This window comes from Dipodomys ordii, unplaced genomic scaffold (assembly GCF_000151885.1).
Source record: "Dipodomys ordii isolate 6190 unplaced genomic scaffold, Dord_2.0 Scaffold23, whole genome shotgun sequence".
In the NCBI taxonomy this organism is placed as follows: domain Eukaryota; kingdom Metazoa; phylum Chordata; class Mammalia; order Rodentia; family Heteromyidae; genus Dipodomys; species Dipodomys ordii.
Window position 1 is genome coordinate 5854652 of NW_012267239.1, and position 22519 is coordinate 5877170.

Genomic DNA, 22519 nt, shown 5'->3' on the forward strand with positions numbered 1-22519 from the left:
AAAAAAAAAAAGAATTCTCCCCAAGGAGTTGAAGTAAAACCAAAGAGATGGTTTCTAACTGCACAAAGTCTAGAGGCTCCCCCCCCCAACCCACAGAGAAGTTGAAATTCTAAAACAAGAATGGAACCCACATTTGAGGACCCAGAGGGCCCCCCGGGCACGTCAGAGCGCACCCCTGTCCTGCCACAGCGGGGCTCTGTCAGAACCCCGGTCTGTCGTGGCCTGTGAGGGTCACACATTCAAGTCATCCTGTGGGCCAGAGAAGCTCTGTCATTTTCCCAAGATCACACAGCGCGTGGCCAAGAAAGAGCCAACCAAGTTTCCCCGGTGTGATGATGTTTATCTGCAGGACTCAGAAAGAAATGGAAAGGGAAACAGAGCGGAAAAAAGAAGAGCAAACCCCTTGCATTTGGGCAGACCAGCTAACAATACTCCAATGGGTCTCTCTCCCCCCCCCCCCCCCCCCCCCATCTCCAGAAGAGGAAGCCAGCTCAGGAAAGCTCAGGGATCAAGGACAGAATATCCACTGCAGGGGGGAGGGGGGGCTGTAATCTGTGACCCCTTCCTCCCTTCCCCACCCTGCCACACCCCCACCGAGGAATGCGATTCTGCCTGTGTCTCCTGGACACCTGGAAAAAACCACCTCTTGGCCCTCCATAGAACTGGCTCTCTGTGTTTCATCCTCCTTGTTCTAAAAGAGGCAGCAGCCTTCACCTTGCTGCCTTCTGCTTAAAGCAGGGTCGCGTGCACACAGGTGCATACCCCTCCCAGCCCTTCCCCCCTCCACCCTCCCCCCACAAGGAGCCAGGGTCACACCCACAGCTGCTGAGGGAGGACTTCTCCCCAGGAAACTCCATTCCCCAATATCTACACTTAGGCAGCGGCCCCACCAGAAAGCAAACCCCAAACCAGTTGGAGTTGGACTCAAGGATGCACGGACTGCCAGAACCGCCCATGGGGAAGGAGAGTCCAAACCCTACAGCGGAGGCGGGGGGTCCACGTCAGGCCCCCTCCTCCCTCCTCTGCCTCACTCATACAGGGGCGACACCAGAGCTCAGGCCATGTGCACGCAGCAGCTGCTGGGCACAGATCTGGGCACCAATGCACGCCTGCACCCCAGCCCCATGCGGGGACCAGAGGCTGAGAGAGGGGTGAATACAACCCTCTCAGGACACACGGGTAGAGAGAGGCCCAGCTGGGACCTGAGCCCTGGAGTGCCCGGAGACACCTGGATTCCCCGCGGACCCTGTCTCCACCCTCCACCACAGACTCTCCACAAAGGGAGATGCGGGGGGGGGGTGTTCTCCCAGATCATGGCCATTTGGGGGGCAACGCTAAGGGTGGGCAAGAGAAAAGTCATTTCAAACTAGAATTCAGAGGAGACACTTTTACAAGGATGCAGAATGCTGCCGGGCGCTGGTGCCTCACGCCTCTCCTAGTTTACTCAGCAGGCTGAGATCTGAGGATCGCGGTTCAAAGCCAGCCCAGGCAGGAAAGTCCGTGAGACTCTCATCTCCAGTGAGCCACCAGAAAACCGGGAAGTGGAGCTGTGGCTCAAAGTGTTAGAACCCTCGCCTTGAGCAAAAGAGCCCAGGCCCAGAGTTCAAGTCCCACGACTGACCAAAAATAAAGAATGCAGAATGTGTTTGGGAAAGGGGGGAATGGAGCAGAATGAGGGGTCACACCCTGTGGGAGAGGAGTCATACCAGAAGCCAGGGAGGTTGGGAAAATGATCCAGGGGCCTCCCAAGTCTCCCCCGCCCCCCAGCGCCGGCTCAGCCCACCCTGCTGCCCAGCCCAGCCCAGGCTCACTTCTTCTGCTTCTTCTCCAGCTCGTGGTTCCGGCTTTGCTGGTTCTCCAGCAGGACCCGGGCATCGTCCAGGTCCCAGGTCAGGTGGTGGCACCTCCTCTTCAGCTGCTGAGCTGTCTTCTTGGCCTCCTCGTACGCACTCTGCAGCTCCCCGAGCTGCGGGACACAGAGAGGGGACGGCCAGGTTCAAAGGGCGTCGTTTTGTGGAGCCGCCATTTTGAGGATGTGGCTGGGTTAGGCCACAGCCTCGCTTCCTCCAGCCACACCGTCCTGGATACCTCTGCCCCATGGATCTTGCCTTTGACCCATTCATTCATTCATTCACTTATTCATTTATTGTGTGTTGGCAGTACCGGGTTTGAACTCAGGGCTTTGTACTTGCTAAGCAGGTGCTCTACCACTTGAGCCACGTCCTCAGTCCTGCAGACTCTGTCCTCATGATTGTGTGTGTGTGTGTGACTTCTGAGAAGCTGTCTCTCTGAGCCTTACAGCTGCTCGGAGATCAGGTGGTGATCAAGGCCACCCTATCAGCATCACCCTCAACCAAGCTTCTGCTTCCACTAGACTAGAAGGTTCTCTTTCAGTCTCCCTCAGCGCCTGTCATCTGAGGAGACACCGTGTGCAAAGACAGCCACGGGGCCGCCAGAAGGACACATCTACCAACCCATCAGGAAACCCAGGAGGCGGGGCCCTGGGTAAAAGCAGCCAATGGGAGTTCACATGGGCCACAGGACCTAGGTACATACCCGGCCTTGGTTAGACAGACAGGCCACTTCTGGGCACACACTAGCCCTGGACAAACAGACAGACAGACAGGACACTCCCTCCTTCCCGGGTGCCCTAGTTTGGATCTGGGGAAGACGGCAACTCAGCATACTGGTTCTGAAGGAATGGTCTCATTAAAGCACTGCTTTAAATAAGCCAAGCTGGAAGTTAATGATGCCTGTAATTCTCAACGCGGTGTTCTGAAGGCAAATGGGATGTTTTTTCTCCTCCGTCCCGCCGCTCGAAGAAGGTCGTGGTTTTATGACTTTTTAATGTGGCATGAATATTCCCCCCTTCCTCAGGGAGATGCCGCCCCGACTCTGTCACGTGTTATTAAAGACCAGAGCTGCTCCCTGACTCCTCTCCCTCCCAGGCGGGTCTACGCTCCCCCCACTGCCCCCATCTCTCTGGAGAAGCCCCAGGGTGGGGCTGTTTGGGAAGCGGCCATTAAAACTGTCACCATTCTCAGTGAGTCTGGGCTGTCCTGGGAGGTCTCATCTCTGAATGACACGGTGCGTTCACACTGACCGCAGAATCGGACCACGGGCAGATCAGAGATCAGAGCCCCCACCCCACTCCAAGCCAACAGATAATTACAGTACAGCATGATCATCGCCATTAGAGACCCCCAGACCAAGCTGTGTTAACAAAGATTTTTCCAGAGTGACGTTAAGGCTGAAGTTTAAACACAGACAGAGACACCTAGGCAGGGGAGAGAGACAAGACGCATTCTTGGAAGAACACACAGCACACGCAAAGGTCCAGTGGTGACAACGAGGCAGACGTTTTTTTAGAAGAGGAAAGAAGAAAAGCGGGTGTGCCCCGGCACTCGGTGCCTCACGCCTGTCATCCTAGCCTCTCAGGAGGCTGAGATCTGAGGCTGGAGTCTCAAAGCCAGCCCGGGCCGGGGAGTCTGAGTCGTTCTTATTTCCAGTAAACCAGCAAAAAGCCGGAAGTGGAGCCGTGGCTCAAGTGGTGGGTGGGTGAGCGTTCCTCCCCCCCTCCGCCCACCCCCCACACACACCCCTGATCTCACCTTCTGCTCCAGCTCCTTCTTGGATGCTAGCTCTGAGTCCAGCCTCTCCTCACACTGCTGAAGCCGCTTTCTGAGGAAGTCATTCTCTATCTGAGCACAGTCTAGACGCATCTGCCACTCATCGGCTGGAGGGAGGGGAGGGGAGGGGAGAGGAAGGGGGAGGGGGCGAGACAGGAGGCCGAGTGAGTGCAAAGCAAGAGGAGGAGGGGGGGGACCATCTCTCACTTTCCTGATTTCCACAGGCCATTTCTCAACACTCCAAGACCCCTGGAACCTTCATCAATGCACATCAGGCTGAGAAACTAGGCGTTAACTCCACAGGTGAAGGAATTCCTCCTCCAGGCAGCCCCTCCTGATTGCCTTCCCACTGTCTCAAGTTCTCAGCTGGCTGCTACTCTTCAATTGGCTCAACAGGAGAACTGTCTCCTCCTTGATTCGAAAGGAATTCCATGCTCTTACGGGCAGCGACCTGCTCTGTAGTTGCTCAATATCCTGGAGAAGAGTTTCCTGGACACAGAAGAGTCTCCACTCCCACTGATCGACGTTTGCCAATTGCCCAGTGAATGAAGCAAAACCATCGGGCAAAAGATTATCCTCCTGGCTAGGTATGGTGGTGGCTGCTGCCAGTAACCCTACTACTACTATTACTCAAGAGGCTAAAATCGGGAGGATCGTAGTTCTGGGCCAAACCATGATAAATGTTCACAACACCCCACATCAACCAATAGCTGGATGGGGTGGGTTTGCCTCTCACCCTAGTGGTGTCAAGAAGTATAAATGGAGGGATCGCGGTCCAGGCCAGTCCAGGGTAAATGCTGAGACCTTACCTTAAACACACGGGAGCAAAAAAGGGTTGGGTGTGTGGACCAAGCAATAGAGCCTAGCAACCACAGAACTCTGAGTTCAAACCCCAGTAGTCAGTCAGACAGACAGACAGATAGATAGAGATATAGATAGATCCATACATCTTCATTTTGTCATACAGCATGTTATCATTAACTGCTGATAAAACTAGCACAGACATGCACAAGCAGAACAAGGATCTACCAGATTCACAGCAAAGCTCATTATGGGATGTCTCCTAAAGGTAACATGAACACTAAAATCCCTCGATTTTGGAAGAATCCTTCTCCCCCAACCCCACGAAAAAAACATAGGACTTGATGGTTTTGATGGTTTAATTAAACTATTTAGCTAAATAGAAGGAACTAACGGGTCATAATGTCTTTTTTTTTTGCCAGTCCTGGGGCTTGAACTCAGGGCCTGGGCACCACTTGAGCCACAGCGCCACTTCTGGCTTTTTTTTGTATGTGGTGCTGAGGAATCAAACCTAGGGCTTCGTGCATGCTAGGCAAGCACTCTACTGCTAAGCCACCTTCCCAGCCCCATAATATCTTTTTTTTTACCATCTAAATAATAAAATTATACGACTTAAGATACAGAGTCGTAAAAATGATCCCCCAAGTGGGTAGTTAAGAGTATAGTCTATTTCTTCAACTATTATCCCTCCTCTCCATGTGCCCTGAATCCATCCATCTACCATCCACACATGCACCTATCCATCCACCTATCCATACGCCCATGCACCTATCCATCCACTCATGCACCTATCCATCCACCTATCCATCCACCCATGCACCTATCCATCCACCTATCCATCCACCCATGCACCTATCCATCCACCTATCCATCCACCCATGCACCTATCCATCCACCCATGCATTCATCCTTCCACCCATCCATCCATCCATCCACCCATGCACCTATCCATCCACCTATCCATCCACCCATGCACCTATCCATCCACCTATCCATCCACCCATGCACCTATCCATCCACCCATGCATTCATCCTTCCACCCATCCATCCATCCTTCCACCCATCCATCCATTCATCCATCCATCCATCCATCCACCTACCTACCCATCCATCCACCCACCTACCTACCCATCCATCCATCCATCCATCCATCCACTCATCCACCTACCCACCCACCCATCTATCCATGAATATATACATCCACCATCCATCCACCCACCCATCCATCCATCCATCCATTCATCCACCTATCCACCTACCCACTCCCCCTCTTTCTATTATATGTACAACCATCCTCCCATCCATCTTCTGCCTCTCTATACATCCACTATCTACCATCCATTCACTCATCCATCCTCCCATCAATCTACCTTCCAGCTATATCTATACAGGCATTCATTTCTTTTGCTTCCATCCTCTCAAGTGCTTTGACCAGGCACAAAAGGACAATGAAATGAACAGGAAGTCATTGCCACCCGCCTCGAGGAGCGGAAGACAAACCTGGAAAAGACAGCTGGACCCCAGCATGAGCAGGGCTCTCATAGGAATGCTTATAGAAAGCTAAAAACAAGCCCAACAACAACCTTGCTTGGTAATATGATAACTAGCATATAAGAAGTTTTCAATAATCTTCACAGAATAGATAGTGATGAAAGGAGAGGTGATGGTTAAATGGATGGTAGAATGGAAAAATGAATAGGTGGTATTTTTATTGGTTTGTGGAATGGTGGAAGGATGAATGCTAGCTTATATGAGGAGGTGGGTTCACTGATGGATGGATAGCAGACAGATGGATGGATAGAAAATGAATGGGTAAATGAATGAAGGGTGGATGGATGGGTAGATGGATGGATGGATGGGTGGATGGATGGGAAGGTGAATGGATGCACAGATGGATGGATGGGTGGTGGATGGATGGATTGATGAGCAGTGGGTGAGTAGATGATGAATGAGTGGGTGATGGCTGGATGTTGGCTGGGTAGATGAATGGGTGGATGGATGAATGGATGGATGGATGATTGGAGAGATGGCTAGATAGAAGGATGGTGGACAGATGGATGGAATGGGAAATGAATGCAATCAAGGTCTTGGAGAGGCAGCGCAGGGTGGCAGGGAGCAGCAGGAGCCACTTGCGTGCTGCCCACACCCTGGTGTTTTGGTATCCAGCAGAGTGTGTGTCCTGAGCAGATGCCACAGCGGGGGGGGGTGGCTGCTCTCTGCCTTCAAGGCCTGGCCTGCCCCGACCTCCATGTCCAGGATGCCACTCGGAGCCAGGTTATCCTGTCTCCCTGTGCCTGGCTTTCTGCGGTCTCCATATCAGCCATGCAAAAGAGCCCAACTAGTTCTGTCACCCCAGCACCCAGCTCAGGGCTGTGTGCAGAAATGAGCCCTCATCATCAGCTCCAGGCTTTTCATAATTAATACTGCAGCTGGAGCCATATAGGCCAGTGTGGTGACACTGCAGTGAGATGATTGAAGTGTTTTACTGCTTCTTGCAACTTTCCCCTCTTCTGGAAATTTTCTATAATAAGTACGTATTAATGTCTTCATTAAACAACAACAACAACAACATATTTTTGCATTGGCTTCCTGGAATGTAAGCCTAAAGTAGAGCTGGATCAATGGGTGGATAGACAGATGGACAAATGGATGGATGAGTGGGTGGGTGGGTGGATGGGTATATGTATCGGTGTACGCAAGTATGGATGGATGGATGGGTGGGTGGGAAGGATGGATAGGCATTCTGGTGGGTGTGTAGATGGGTGGTTGGAGATATGGATGACTGGATGGATGGGTGGATGGAAAGGGTGGGTGAGTAGATTTATGAGTGGGTGGATGGGTGGATGGGTAGATGGGAAGGGTAGATATATGTACAGGTGGAAATGTAGATGGCTGGATGATTGATGGATGGGTGGTGGGTGGATGGATGGATGGAAGGGTGGATGGATAATGGATGGATGGATGGATAATGGATGGGTAGGATAATGGATGGATGGTTGTTGAGCCAGGTAACTAATACATTCTGGAGGAAGCGTGCTGCCCCATCTCAGCGGCCTCCCTTCCACATTGAATTGACCCCGGGATGTCCTTTACATGTGAATCTGTCAGACTGAGACCGGGCTAGCCAGGATCGCCGACAGGCTTCCCATTCCCTTGCTGGGTTGCCCGTATCAGAGACTCTCCGGCCTGCAAATGCAAGCCCTGGTTAATGTTTGCCCCGAGGGTTATCAGGACCCACGTGGCACGAGGCTGTGGAAAGTCCTTGTCTTGTCTCTTCTCTTCAGACTCCTGACGGAGTGCTCGTAAGTGTCCCCGACATCTCAGTGGTGCAGATGCTGCTGCCAGCGTCTGATAGACACTGACATCGTCATTCTCCTCACTGGATTCGGTGAGAGTGGGGAGAGCGGGAGGAACAATGGCAAAGTTGACAAAGATGTCACGGCACCAGGCAGCCGGGAGAGCCGAGGCCCTGGGGGGGGGGGGGAAGTGGGGTATGCCCAGAAACTGCTGCCCAGAAACCAACAGCGGTAGCACAGCGATCCCTGGACAAGCACAGTCTTCTCACTCTGGGAGCCACTTAGCCCCGTCTACGAACTGTGTTTGTCCCTAGGCAGTGACCCCGTTATCTCTCGTGATCATGACAACACAGCAGCCCGCAGCTATTTGGTGGCGAAACACGTCCGGCCAACCAGCTGTGAGTATCCATTGGAAAGAAGGGAAACTGAGGCCCAGCACGGCCTGTCCCCAGAACCGCCCCCCACACCCATCCAATAAGAGGTAGAGTCAAGAATCGAAGCAGGGTGCTGTTGGTTCATGCCTGAAATCCTAGCTACCAAGGAGGCTGAGATCTGAGGATCATAGTTCAAAGCCAGTGTGAGCAGGAAAGTCTGTTAGACTCTTATCTCCAATGAACCAGCAAACATCTAGAAGTGGAGTTGCTCTCCCCAAGTGGTAGAGCACTAGCTTTGAGTATTCAGGTTCTGAGTTCAAGCCCTGGGACTGGCACACATACAAACAAACACCACACACACACACACACACACACACACACACACACACACACACACACACACACACACACACAAACACATAAGTAGATTCACCTGGACACGGGTGGCTCACACTTGTAATCCTAGCTACTCAGGAGGCTGAAATCTAAGGATCATGATTCGAAGCCAGCCCAGGCAGGAAAGTTCCCAGAGGACTCTGATCTCCAAAAAACTACTCAAAAAAAGCTGGAAGTGGCTCTATCAAGTGATAGAGCACTAGCCCTGAACATGAAGAGGCTCAGGCCAGGCCCCCCAAAAAAGGAAAAAAAATCAGATCTGGAGATGCAACTAGATTTTTTTTGCGGGGGAGGTCCGGTCATGGGGCCTGAACTCTGGGCCTGGGCGCTGTCCCTCAGCTCTTCAGCTCAAGGCTAGCACTCTACCACTTGAGCCACAGCGCCACTTCCGGCTTTTTTCTTTTTGCTTATGTGGTGCTGAGGAATCAAACCCAGGGCCTCATGCATGCAAGGCAAGCGCTCTACCACTGAGCCACCTTCCCAGCCCCTGCAACTAGATTTCTATAGCTTGCTTGCCCTCAGCTAAGAGTGGCCTCATCCGCTTGATTTCTAATATCCTCATAAAATAATATCCCCTAAAGTTCTAATGCCCTCATGAAAGTCATACACAGTCACTAAGTTTTTAGACCTTTTCTTTTGCATCCTATGGCTCCCACCCCACAGAAGACCCATTACAGGGGCCACTTGTAGCCTGCCTTGTACTGCCAGGGAAAAGCAGGGTGCCAGCCCCCCAGCCCCCCATAGGCACTCAGTGTGCACCTGTGAGTGAATGAATGAATGAATGAATGAAGACAGTTTTGCCTACCAGCCTCCAACCTGCAGGGCCCCAGGTGCTCACCACTTCCGGCGGGCTTGCTCTCCAACTCGCTCAGCTGCACCTTGTGCTCTGCTTCTTCCAGACGCTTCTCCACGTCTCCCAAACTCTTCTGCACTTGCTCACACTTGCTCTGCAGGAAAAGGTGCCCGGGTCTGCACATGCTTGGAGTGTGTGTGTGTTGGGAAAGTGGTCTTCAGTGTGGTAGTGACCTCTCGGGTCATGGGAAGCCCGCCCTCAGAAGGAACTACAGCCGTTCTTATAGAACCGGAGTGAGCTCTTGCATGAGCCCGTGAAGGCCGCAGGGCTGAGCCCTCTGCTCCGCTCTGGCCCGGCCTGGGCAGTGTGCATCTCTCTTCCTGCCTCTACCTTCATCTTGTTACCAGCCAAGTCAGGCCCTCCCCGGAAGCAAAATCAACACTACTGTGTGGTCATCCTCCAAACGGAGTTCAACAAACCTCCTTTCTCTATAAAGGTGTGTCTGTGCCCTGGGTACTAGAAACAATACATAAGCCAAGGCACCAGAGGCTCACATCTGTAATCCTCAGCGCCTCAGGAGGCTGAGATCTGAGGATCTCCATTTGAAGCCCGCCTGGGTAGGAAAGGCCGTGAGACTCTTAGCTCCAATTTACCACCAACAAATCGGAAGTAGAGCCGTGGCTCAAAGTGGTAGGGCGCCAGCCTGGAGCACAAAGTCTCAGGGACAGCGCCCAGGCCCTGAGTTCAAGTCCCACAACTGAAGAAAAAAAAAAAAAGAAAACAGAATGGAACATGCAAAACGCAGTTGGCTGGAAGTCATGGCTGGTCACCCTAGCTCTGAGATTGGTCCCCAGCACCTTCCTGACGCACAGTCTCCAAGATGAGGGGTGCTTCCCACCCCCTGCACAATCCTCACCCACAGTCCCTCCCCACCCTGGACTCACCTCGCACCAGCCCTTCCCACCACGCCTCCAGGAGAGCCCGCTGTCTCCTGGCACCTTGAGGAAGTCCACCTGTGCGCAGGGCACTTGAGCCCTGGGCCGGCCACGCCCCATACACCCTGTTGTCTGGACACTGTGGGCCTCACCTTGAGCTCCTGGACCTGGCGGAAGGCCTGCAGCCGCTCTGCCCGCTCACTCTCCAGAGCCTGGCACGCGACGTCACCTCTGAAGCGCTCGTCGGCCAGCTCTGCCGTCAAGTCTGCAATCTGGGGCGGGAGAGGGGGTGATCAGCATCGCCGCGGGGGACCCCCAACAGTTCTTTCCTCACCTACACGGCCCCTGGATGACCCCGGGGTCAGCCACCGACGTGACCCCAGTGTTCAGAGGAGTCAGGATGCCCCTGGCTTCTGCGTGGATGTTTACACCCCTGTGTGGGTGTAAACATGGTGCTTAGCTGATGACAGAAAGGAGGGGAAGGGAGAAAAAGGAAAGAGAAAGAGTTTTAGAAGACAGGGAAGCTGGCTGCACTGGCTCACACCTGTCATCCTAGCTACTCAGGAGGCTGAGATCTGAGGATTGCGGTTCAAAGCAGAAAAGTCCCTGTGAGATTCTAAGCTCCAATGAACCACTCAAAAATGCTAGCCTTGAGTAAAAAGAGGCTCAGGGACAGCACCCAGGCCCTGAGATTAAGCCCCAAGACCAACAGAGAGAAAGAGAGAGGGAGGGAGAGCTCATGCTCACGAGAGAGGAATCAGATAGAAGATGTTGGGTTTAATTTGCTTCCATGTTACAATCATTTCACTGTGCATGCACTATAAAAGTATGGCTATCAGCTGGGCACTAGTGGCTCACACCTTGCATCCTAGCTTCTCAAGAGGCTGAGATTGAAGGACTGTGGTTTGAAGCCAGCCTCTTCTCTCCAATTAACCACCAAAAAGCCGGAAGTGGAGGTGTGGCTCAAGTGGCCCAGCACCAGCCTGGAGGGAAAAAGCTAAGGAGAGAGCATGAAGCTCTAAACTCAGGACCCAGCACCGGCACATACACGCATGCACGTAGATGACCTGGGGACCCTGTGAGCCGATCTGGGGACCAAGGCCGGAAGCCCGCCCTCAGCAGCCCCCACCGGCACTGAGCAGCAAGGTTCAAGATGCGCTGAGGCTGGCTGGCCACCAGCTCCCTCCATCCCCGAAGTCAGCCGCCTCTCCAGCACAGGGACCTCGTTCTCTACGCCCTCGGCCAATTAGTGCGAAATGTAATTTGTGCTAATGAGCTGGGGCAAGGGGAGCACAGAATTAATTTAATGTGTTCATTCCGAGTCGCACGGAACCCACAGTCTGGGCCCCACGGGACCATGAGTCCTCGCGACTGGGGGAAATGGCAGGCTTTCAACAGAGGCGGGCCGTGGCGGGGGACCTCCTGACCTGCCCGCACCCCACAAACCCTTGTCCCCTCCCCATGCTGGGGGCCCAGACGCCCCATCTATGGGGGGGAAGAAAAAGGCACCACGCCTAGAACAATCAGGGGAATACAATAACGAACACCGTGTAATGGGGGTCGGGGGGGAGCCCGCTTTACAGAGCTGGGAGAATCCAGGAAGCCTGCCCCGGCCCCTCTGGGTGAAATCAACAGAAAAAGCTAGGATTCCCCTTAGGGATGAAGACTCTCAAGGCCTACGGGAGAGAAAGAGCAAGAATGAATTCCCTGTCCATGTCTCCAGAAGGATGGAAGCCGGGAACCTGAGCGAGGAGGCTCACCACGGCCCACCGTGCTGAGCGCACAGGGCCCCCGCTGGCTCTGGCATCACACGAGCACCTACTGTGCGCAGAGCCCTTCAATGTGGACCCAGCCAGCATCACACGAGCACCTACTGTATGCCAAGCCCTTCAATGTGGACCCAGCCAGCATCACACATGAGCACCTACTGTGCGCGGAGCCCTTCAATGTGGACCCAGCCAGCATCACACATGAGCACCTACTGTGCGCGGAGCCCTTCAATGTGGACCCACGCAGCATCACACATGAGCACCTACTGTGTGCCAAGCCCTTCAATGTGGACCCAGCCAGCATCACACGAGCACCTACTGTGCGCAGAGCCCTTCAATGTGGACCCAGGCAGCATCACACGAGCACCTACTGTGCACTGAGCCCTTCAATGTGGACCCACGCAGCATCACACGTGAGCACCTACTGTGTGCCAAGCCCTTCAATGTGGACCCAGCCAGCATCACACAAGCACCTACTGTGCGCCAAACCCTGCCTTCAGGCATCTCTCCCAATCAAGTTGGGGAGACCCTGTCCTCAGCTCTTCTAGGCACAGATTCTCAAACCCAGAGTTGGCAACACACCCTGTCATCTCAGCTGCTCATGTTTTTCTGGCTCCCCATGGGGGGATGGTGTCTGAGGAGGTGGAAGGGGTCAGAGGAATGACCCCTCTTTGCACACCGCACATCTTGCACACTCAGGTGGACGTAATCAGACTCTCCGTGGTAGCTCCCTGTGTCCCCCTCCGGTCCTTTGCAAACGAAGGACTTGAATCATTTTCAATAATGGCGCTCCCGTGGACGGTTCTCCACACGCCTCAGAACCATTCCCAGCCGGCTTTGCCCCGTGCTGAGACACAGCACACGGAGGAGGGGTGTCCATGGCGAGCCGCCCTGCAGGGGTCTGGGCCCCCTGTGTGCAGAGCACGTGGGAGGGGGAATATTCTGTCTGCTCTCAGCCTGGCAGCGGTCGCAGTGTAGCCCTGAGCAGTGCCAAGACTCCGTTGGAAAAGAGTTTAAGGTCACCCCGAGTCTCCACTCTGGGGGTCAGCAGCAGGGACTGGCGACCCTGCCCCGGCCACTCACCCACTTTCAAGGTGGAGGAAGGGCCAGCTGGCTGGAACGGGGCCTCTCCTGGCCTCAGTGTACCTCCAGGTTGTTAAGGAAGCAGGGATGGGGTCTCCAGACCCCGCTGGGACCCCACCGTGTCCCCTAGCTTTGTCTTTTCTCCCTTCAGTGTTGAGGACACCTCCAGGGAGCCAGAGCTTCCCTACCAACCAGCCGTGCATTTTATTCTGAGGGCGGCCCACGCTCTTGCTCCATATCAAGTCTGGAGTCAGCCTTAAGGGGCCGCACGCGCGCACCCTGCCTGAGCTGCCATCCAGCAGGGAGAGATGCATTCCTGTACACGGGGAGAGAAACCGCCAGCCCGAGGCACCGTGGACTGAGTGCTCGAACCCCCACTGAGCAGCCGTGGACTGAAGGGATGGAAGCCACTGCGGAGCCGACAAGCTGCGGAAGCCAGATACTGGACGCCGGGGTCATCGAGGCGACGTTGGGAGTCTGGAGCCCTTGGACCGCTCGGGGCCCTCCCTGGAGAAACTCTAAGGTTTGGAAAACAACATTCTTTTTTTTTTTGTCAGTCGTGGGGCTTGAACTCTGGGCCTGGGCACTGTCCCTCAGCTCTTCAGCTCAAGGCGAGCGCTCTACCACTTGAGCCACAGCGCCACTTCCAGTTTTCTGGTGGTTTACTGGAGATAGGAGTCTCACGGTCTCTCCTGCCCGGGCTGGCTTTGAACCATGATCCTCAGATCTCAGCCTCCTGAGTAGCTAGGATTACAGGCATGAGCCACCAGCGCCCGGCTGGAAAACAACATTCTTATTGTACCCCCAGAAGCCAGGCCATGATGGGGAGAGGGGGTCCCTCATCCCCAGTGTATGAGGAGTACATGGGAGGTGCTACAGGCAAAGGGGAACACAAAGGGAGAAGGCTAGAAACATCTCTTGGCATAAGAGGGGGAAAAATACCAAATTGCCAGGCACGTGTGCCAATGGGTACGGGATGCGGCACAACCGCTGCCCACCCCTAACCGAAGGAGAAAGACAACCTCAAGTTCTGAACGGGATGAAGAGAGGACGTAAGTTGACCCGAGCAGGCCAGCCACCGTCAGGCGGTGCCGACGGGAACCACACAGAGAAACGAGGCCGGGCTGACGAAGAACTATAAAATGTGTGCCGAAACACGAGCCAGAAACGGGGGTCCCAACAGAGCCCTTTGTGTCCACTGGTTACAATGCCCTAATGAAAATGAGGAAAGGAGTAAAAATAAAACCTCCCCAACTCAGATGCCAGTGTCTCACGCCTGTAATCCTAGCTGCTCAAGAGGCTGAGATCTGAGGACTGCAGCTCGAAGCCAGCCCAGGCAGGAAAATCTGTGCCACTCTTCTCTCCAATGAACCCCCAGAAAACCAGAAGTGGAGCTGTGGCTCAATCGGTAGAGCAAAAGAGCTCAGGGACAGCGTCCAGGCCCTGAATTCAAGCCCCAGGATTCGCCACAATACATACATAGATAGGTAACCAACTTAATCACAAAGCTAAAAGGTGTTTGTAGCAGGTATGTCCATCAGAGTTCAATCTGAAGACTAATAAAGACATAAGAAACTCAGAATAACTGGGGGGAAAAACCCACAAACGTCTGTTAAGAGCAGAAGATGGACAGGATAACGAGGGGAAACCAGCCAGTGATGAGCATGGGTGGGCACGGGGTCAGCCGGGGCAGCCCGCCCTCAGAGGGCAGAGCGGAGGGGATAGGAGAGGGGCTGGGGGGGGGGCAGGAGGGCGGTGTTCACCCCCCCCCACGCACGTGTGAGGATTCACTGAGCCACACATGCAGGCTCTGTCCACTTATCTGTGGGTTGGATTTCATTAATGTTTACAAAGGAGGAGGCCTCAAAAACCAACACATGGAACTTCCCCACGGCCCAGCCCTGCCACTCCGGACCATCTACCCAGAACGTCACAAGCCAGGATACCACAAACCCACCCGCACAACCATGCTCACTGCCCCTGCCCGCCACCCCCTCCCCCATTCGCCATGGCCAAGCTACAGAAACAGATGAGAGACTGCGCTACCTATACACCATAGAATTTCACTCGTGCATTCAAAAGAATAGGATGAAGGCATTTGGGTGGAAATGGACGGACCCAGAGCAAATCACGCTTAGCTAAGGAAGCCAAGGTCAGAGAGACAAAGAGCGCGTAAATTGCATGGGTCTCTAGGCATTCACACACACACACACACACACACACACACACACACATGGAGTCAGACTAGAGGAGGAGACCCTTGGGGAAGGGCCCAGAGGTGTCAACTCCTCTGAATAGTTTAAATACTATTTATCAAAACCAACTCCAGGAAATGACAACATGGGCTTTGTTGGTGGCGGTGATGGTGTTCACGTTTACTTTGGGTTTTTTTTGGGGGGGGCAGAGAGTGAGGGGACAGAAAAGGAGGGAGGGAGGGGGAGCAGGTGCCATCACGGTATTCAGGGTACACTGTGTGGAAAATGAACCGTGTAACCTGCAGGCAGGGGCGGAGGGGGGGCCTGGGGGCAAGCGAAGGAAAGGGTGACGCTGCCCAACACAAGACTTATGAGATGGTAACTCCTCTGTACAGCATCCTAATATTAACAATAACATTGTAATTTAAAACCAAACATAGATAAGAAAGGGGAAGGATCTGGAGGAGGTAGGCAGGGGCAGGAGAGGAGGAGGGAGGAGGGAGAAATCAGAGTCCTCTGGCTCCACCCTGGCGAAGAAATGGTTCTTGACCTTGCAAGAGCATGTCTGTACTCAGGAGGCTGAGATCTGAAGGATCGCAGTTCAAGGCCACGAGAACCCCTCCCATCTCCAAACTAACAGTGTGAACCCGGCATGCCCTTTTAGGGTACCGGCCGCAGCCCGTGTCACCTTCCCGCACACGGGGACCCCTCTGGGAGCCGGGGGGGGTTACCTTGCTCTGTAGCAGGTCGGAGCTCTGGCGGAGCTCATTCCTCAAGCTCTCCGATTTCTCCAGCTTCCGTCTCAGCGCACTCAGCTCCTCCTATGGAAACAAATGCCTTGCCAGGCGCCGTTCCACACCAGGCCCCGGCTTCGGAGGACCACGGGGCTCAAGGCCTCAGTTCGGTGGAACACACTTGGCTAATCTCCAAGGGGGGGGGCACAGGCAAGCAGGGAAGGCCAGAGACTATTAACAGGGCTGGATTCTGCTGGACGATCGACATCGAGCACACCGCCACGTCAGATGCCACAGACAAACAATCGCCACTTGTCCACGGAGATAAATGTCACAAAAATGGTGGCGAGGAATAAGGCCAGTCGGCCCAGATAGGACACTCGTTCCTGCCCTTTCTCTTTCGCCAGGTCCAAACACCGGGGTTCAGATGCAGCGTCTCTGCTTTCGCAGGTCTGACTTGTGCAGCCCAGCTGAGGGGCCGAATGCAAGTCTCAGACGAGAGCAGTTGCTCAGCGTGACACTGGCCCTGCCCGTGCGGCCACCGTGTGGGGCCAGAACCTTGATCCTGCCTGAGTAGTTTTCCCTCCTCCTCCAGAAACCCAGAAGTGGCGTTGTGGCTCCAAGTGGTAGTGTGCTAGCCTTGAGCAAAAGAGCTCAAGGACAGCACCCAGGCCCTGAGTGCATGCCCACAACCGACCAAAGGAAAAAGAAACAGGAGGTGCAAACTCAAAGGTGGCTGGGGTTCTGGTGGAAGGGGGCTGCTGTTGATGGAAGGATCCAGAAAGAAGGGGCGGTGGGGAGCTGCCGGCTGAGTGTTTCTAGGTCCACAATACAGTGCGGGGTGCCCGACACAGGTTGCAAGCGCTGAGAGGTGGCAGGGAAGGAGGGAGGGGCTGCGCAGCCCGGCCCACCTCGGGACTCACCTCCTTGGCTCGGAGCTGCTCGGTCCCCACCGTGGCGCTCAGCAAGGGCCGGAGGGATGCCAGCAGCTGCCACCACGGCCAGTCCTTGACCGCCAGGAAGGCGGCCACATTCTTCTGGATGCAGCGTGCAGCCAGCCGGTGGACCTGCGGGGAAGGCGGGCGGGGAGGTGGGGAGGGAGGGGACAAGGAAGGACGGAGGGAGGGAGGCCGGAGATGGCAGAGGGGTCACGAGCCCATGGCCATCCCTCCCAGAGCAGGGGTTGCCCAGCGTGGCTGTTTCTCTCCGAGTTCTCGTGCTGCACGCGCGACGTCATGCGTGCAACCCCGTGTGTCTGCCTGCAGGTCCTGCTCTTCCCCAGGCCGGGCCAGGGTGTGAGCCACAGCCACCCCATTTTCCCTCCACCTCTGAAGGCTGACCCAGCCTGGGCCAGGGCTGTGGCTCCAGTGCCTTTTGCCCCAGGACCTCAGATGCGGTCCCCAGAGACGGGACAGGAGACGTCCCCAGAGGGCGTGGCCGAGCCCCCAGAGGCCAAGTTCAGGGCCATCTGCTGGCAGTGTGGCCCGGGAGACCCTCCCAACCCACGGGACGGGAGCCCGGGTGGGATCGGAGCCGGGATCTACCTTCAACTTCTTCAATTCCTGGCGGGACAGGAAGCCCCGGCATGCGGCCTGGAAGAGGACGATGCTGCGAGCCACCATCTTCTCCCGCTGCTTCTCCAGCCTGGACACCACGCCAGCCTTGAGGAACACCTGCGGGAGGGGGTGCTGCCGTGAATCCCGCGTCCAGGGCTCCGCGGGGCTGTGGGCCTGGCGGTCACGGCTTCCAGAACCTTCGCTGGCAGCCCCCAGGGGCTCCTGATGGCCCTGTCCCTGTCTGCCACTGCCCAGACAGCCCCTGGGAAGCCGGCCTGTCCCCGGCCTGTGAGGAAGGCGGGGGGGGGGGGGCAGGGGCACAGATGCGTGGAAAAGGATTTTCTCAGACAGCCTGGCCTCGGTGCTCCTCCCTGCATGTGCCCTGCAGTTTGGGTGCCAGGCATGAACCACCGCACCCACGTGTTGGTTGAGATGAGGTCTTGCTAACTTCTTACTCTCCAGTCTCAGACTCGAATCTCCCCGACTCCACCTCCATGGTAGGCAGCTGGGATGACAGGTGTGAGCTGCCATACTTGTCCAAGCCACAACTTTCTGCAGTTGAGCATACGTGTGTGTGTGTGTGTGTGTGTGGTTGTCAGAGGTCCACCCAAAGGCGTGCCTTCCTCCAGAGGAGGAAGTACTGCGCAGCAGTACTAGGTCATGGCAAGTGTTTATTAAGCACTTACTCTATTCTGGAGCCCGACCACGCATGCGCTGGACATGCAGGCACTACCCCCATCTCGTGGAAGGCCCTGGGGTTACAAAGGCGCCCCCACCCCAGCCCCACCCAGGCCTGGAGGGGCCGGTGGCAGCCGCAGGCCTCATCCCCTTCTGGCTGTCGCCGAGCGGAAGCACAGTTGTAACTAGCAGTGGCATGGCACCCAAATCTCTCCACGCCGTCTTCCACGCCCCGAGTAACACGTTTTAGGGCCCCTCTGCGAGGCATCTGTTATGAACTGGACTCAAGTTCACCCCACTGGTGATCCATGCAGGGAAGACTTGAACCCAGGACCCTGGGTCCATCATCAGGGACAAATTGAGACTGCCTCCATGTCTTCCTCGATCAGACATAAACATCTGAGATTCCACTGCAATTGGGTTCTGGCTGGAACAAAGGGGACATGTCAATTCTCCATCATGGGGAGTCCTCAGTTGCTCTTGTTGTGAGCCTGAGCTCAGTGTTTGGTGCTAGATGTTCAGTGCTTGGTGCTCAGTGCCTGGTACTCAGTGCTTAATGCTTGGTTCTTGGTGCTCAGTGCTCATTGCCTGGTGCTCAGTGCCTGGTGCCTGGTACTCAGTGCTTGGTTCTCGGTGCTTGGCGCTCAGTACTTGGTGCTCGGTGCTCAGTGCTTGTAGAAAAATGAAAACAAGTGCACACTCAATTGGGGTCAGGCTCTACTTTTGCAAGTCTGCATCACTTCACCGGACAGAACCAGGCAGGGCCCCCAGGATAATCACCCTTGTGGAAATAAAAGACACAAGGGACTCGCCACCCATCAGACTGGTTCAACATGGCTGCATTAATTTCACAAGCTGCTGAGTCCCCAGAGCTGCGATTAAAAAAAAAAATCAATGCTCAAAATGCTGAGGAGCCAGTGGCGCACTCCTCCTGGCCGCCGCAGACAGGCACAGAGCCCGCAGCGGCGACGTCGGTCACAGGAGACGCCCTGGCCCGGCAGAGCCCGCACGGTGCGCGCTGCCGGGCTCTTCTTTCCTTTCTGCAGAGCTGGGGTGCCCGCCGGCCCATGGCCGCTTCATAAATGTCACGGCCCACGGCACAAACCTCGATAAGGCTCCAGGGGCTGGAAGATCGCACGGAGAGATCTAAATCCTTCGCTCTCCACGGGAGTCTCAGCTTATCGCACCCAAACAGAGCGGAGGCCCCCACATCCCCACCGTAAGAAACAAAAAAATCCGCAGAACCCGGCCGAGAGGGCTGTTTGTCTCTGAAAAGCTGCAGGCCGCGAGGTTCATTTATTTATTTTTTATCTTGATTTGGGCCCCTCCTGCTGGATGCGAGGAGCCCGCGCCGCCCGCCCGTCTGCCTGGTGGAGCAGCTGCGGTCCATGGGTGGGAAAGAATCTCGCCGTGCAAATGCTTCTTCCAATTAACCGCAGAGGCGGTGAGTCCCAGACAAGGAGGAGGAGGAGGAGGAGGAGGAGGAAGAGACGTCTGTAGCTCCACTTCACAGATACCTACCCTCTGGCTTGGCAGTCACCAGGACCCAGTGAACTCCAAAAGGGACCGGATTCTCTGTGTCTGAGCGGGGTGTGGTAGCTTACGCCTGTAATCCCAGTCCAGGGGGAGGCTGGGGTTGGAGCATCACAGCTTGGTCCCTTAGCTGCTGTTCTCCTGTTCTCCACCTGGTCGGGGGATTGAGCTCTCCCGGCCTCCTCTCTGGCCGTGGCTGGGCCTCACGGAGCACGCGGGCCATCCCAGCAAGGCGGGAAGCATGAGTGAAGGGTTCCAGCCCCCGGCGGCCCAGGCCTGAAGCGCAGACACGTCCGTCCGTTCTCTCCTGGCTCTGCGATCGCTGTTGGGCAGCAAGCCCTCCCTGATTTTGCTGTCCCCGAGACGGAGGCCACAGTCCAACCTCTGCTTCTCAGATTTGCACACACACCAGGAAACACCCGGAAGACGCCTGGCTCCACGCGGCACTGGGCCCCACCCTCAGCTTCTCAGTCCCTGAGTCTTGGGGAGCTTGAGGTGGTTCCTCCCCACCCACCTCTGAGGACTGCTGGCCTGGGAGGAGGAAGAACAATTCTCCCAGCTCAGGACCACAGGGCCTGGAATGAGCAATGAGAGCCGAGCATGGTGGCGCACATCTATAATCCCAGCTGCTGCTCTGGAGGCAGAGACAGGTGGATCAATTTTGGAGGCTTGCCCCGGGGGAAAAAGTGAGCAAGACCTTATCTCCAAAGCAAGCAGGCCAGGGCGGGTGGCAGACAATGCCAGAGGCTGGGCCTCCAGGGAGCTGTCCCTCCCCCAGCCCCCCAGGAGGGGCTCAGGCAAAGGTGCTCCCTGAGCAGCCAGAGCTGGGCAGGGTTTGGACAGAGCCTCGAGCCCTCGCCCTGGCCCTGCCCACTTTTGTCTTTCCAATCTCTGCCCCTTAGCTCCTGTCTATGCCAGACGGGGCTCTCGGGGCCTCCTCCCCGCTCCAATGTCAACCCTCACTCCAGAAGAACGGCTGGGTGTCACTCACTCGTGGGGAGGATTCCAGTGAAGGGGAATTATTGGGGAGATACGAAAGGCAGCTGCTCCGGGCTCAGCCCTGCAATGGGACCCTATGTCTCCTCCCACACGGCCCAGCCATCGAGCGCCTCCTTCTGACCTGGTGCCTTCTTCTCCTGTGTGGCTGGTGTCCAGCTAGGCCCACAGGGAGCCGCCAGCTACCTGCAAAGCCCAGCTTGGCAGGATCTGCCCCGAAGCTGGAGACTCACACCTGAGACCCGGCTGCCCAGGAAGGAGGCTGAGATCGGAGGATTGCACGTTCCAGGCCAGATCAGCCAAAGGAAAAGAAAAAAAGCTGACCAGACCCCATCTCAACAGAAAGAGCTGGTGAGTCGGCGTGCACCTGTCACGCGGCTACATAGGAAGCCTAAAAATAGGAAGATTGAAGACCAGGCCTTCCGGGGCAAAAAGCAAGAACCTGTGTCAAAGAGAACCACAGCAAAAACAGGCTGGGGCCGGGCGCTGGTGGCTCACGCCTGTAATCCTAGCTACTCAGGAGGCTGAGACCTGAGGATCACCATTCAAAGCCAGCCCAGGCAGGAAAGCCCGTGAGAGTCTTATCTCCAATAAACCACTAGAAAACTGGAAGTGGCGCTGTAGCTCAAGTGGTAGAGCGCTCGCCTTGAGCTGAAGAGCTGAGGGACAGCGTCCAGGCCCACAGTTCAAGCCTCACGATCAACCGAAAAAAAAATGGGCTGGGGGTGCAGCACAGCAGCAGAGCCCCTGCCTCACGCGCACCAGGCCCTGAGTTCAATTCTCAGTACTGCAAAAAAAAATGCCTAGGGGTTGTGAATGGAGAGCATTTCCTTGGGTTTTCTGTTAGGTCTTTTGGAAGGTCATCTAAGGTCAAGGTCACCTAAAGTCACAGCTTTTGCTGAACTCCCTGGACATGGACTTTTGAACAAATGCCATCTCCCAGTGTTAAGATCACGTTCTGTCACCCGGACCTGGTAAAGCAGAATGTGACTCTGGGACAGGACAGGAAGCGGGGCCCCGCTGCCCGCGGGGGGCTGGCTGTGCTCACCTGGCTGGGCCCCAGGGCCACCGCCTGCGCCTCCAGGTCCAGCGTGTGCAGGAGCTCCTCCACGGCCTGCGGGGAGGACAGGGGCGGTCAGCCGGCGCCGCTGCCGGTGGACCTCCGTGGATGGAGGCCACGGGGTCCGGCACCACACTGCAGCAGCGGCGAGACCCTATCTCAAAAATAACCGGTGCATGGAGGACTGGAGATCCAGGGAACAGGGCAGGCCACTTCTGCCCTTCTAGGTCCCCAGGTATTTCTGTATAAGCAAGAGCCGGGGAGAGGGAGGAACCCCGGCTGTCGGCACCTGTCTACCTGCTTGAACGGGAGGCTGCTGCACAGCACAGAGAGAGAGAGAGAGAGCCCGTGCATGCCAGACTGAAAGACCAGAGCTACAGCGTGGTAAACGGCTACACACTCACACACAAAGTCATCAAACGAATGCAAAAGCAACCCCGGGAAAGATGTTTGATAACAGACCCCAGAGGCTGGGCTGGAAAACAAAAGCAGGAGTTTTTGTAAAACTGGGCAGAGCTATCTGTAGCCCCACACCCAGGGGAAGACAGAGCCAAGAGAAGGCCATCAATAGTGAAGAAAAGATCAGAATCTAGAATGGCTCTGTTAGCTAAGATGCCCAGGTTTCAACAATGAAAGAAAAAGATGGGAAGGAAGAAGAAGGAGGAGGAGGAGGAGGAGGAGGAAGAGGAGG

General features: G+C 55.6%; 1 protein-coding gene across 1 annotated transcript in view; it reads right to left on the reverse strand.

Annotated features, from left to right (window-relative positions):
• Nucleotides 1–22519, reverse strand: part of Myo18b (myosin XVIIIB) — a 114835-nt gene that overhangs the window by 62741 nt on the left and 29575 nt on the right. The window contains exons 24-31 of the mRNA XM_013014279.1: nucleotides 21817–21882; nucleotides 17550–17678; nucleotides 16929–17072; nucleotides 16003–16092; nucleotides 10377–10496; nucleotides 9335–9443; nucleotides 3612–3736; nucleotides 1812–1966 (exon numbers count right to left, since the gene is read on the reverse strand). Coding sequence (XP_012869733.1) covers nucleotides 1812–1966; nucleotides 3612–3736; nucleotides 9335–9443; nucleotides 10377–10496; nucleotides 16003–16092; nucleotides 16929–17072; nucleotides 17550–17678; nucleotides 21817–21882 — 938 coding nt within the window. The remainder of the gene's footprint in view (nucleotides 1–1811; nucleotides 1967–3611; nucleotides 3737–9334; nucleotides 9444–10376; nucleotides 10497–16002; nucleotides 16093–16928; nucleotides 17073–17549; nucleotides 17679–21816; nucleotides 21883–22519) is intronic.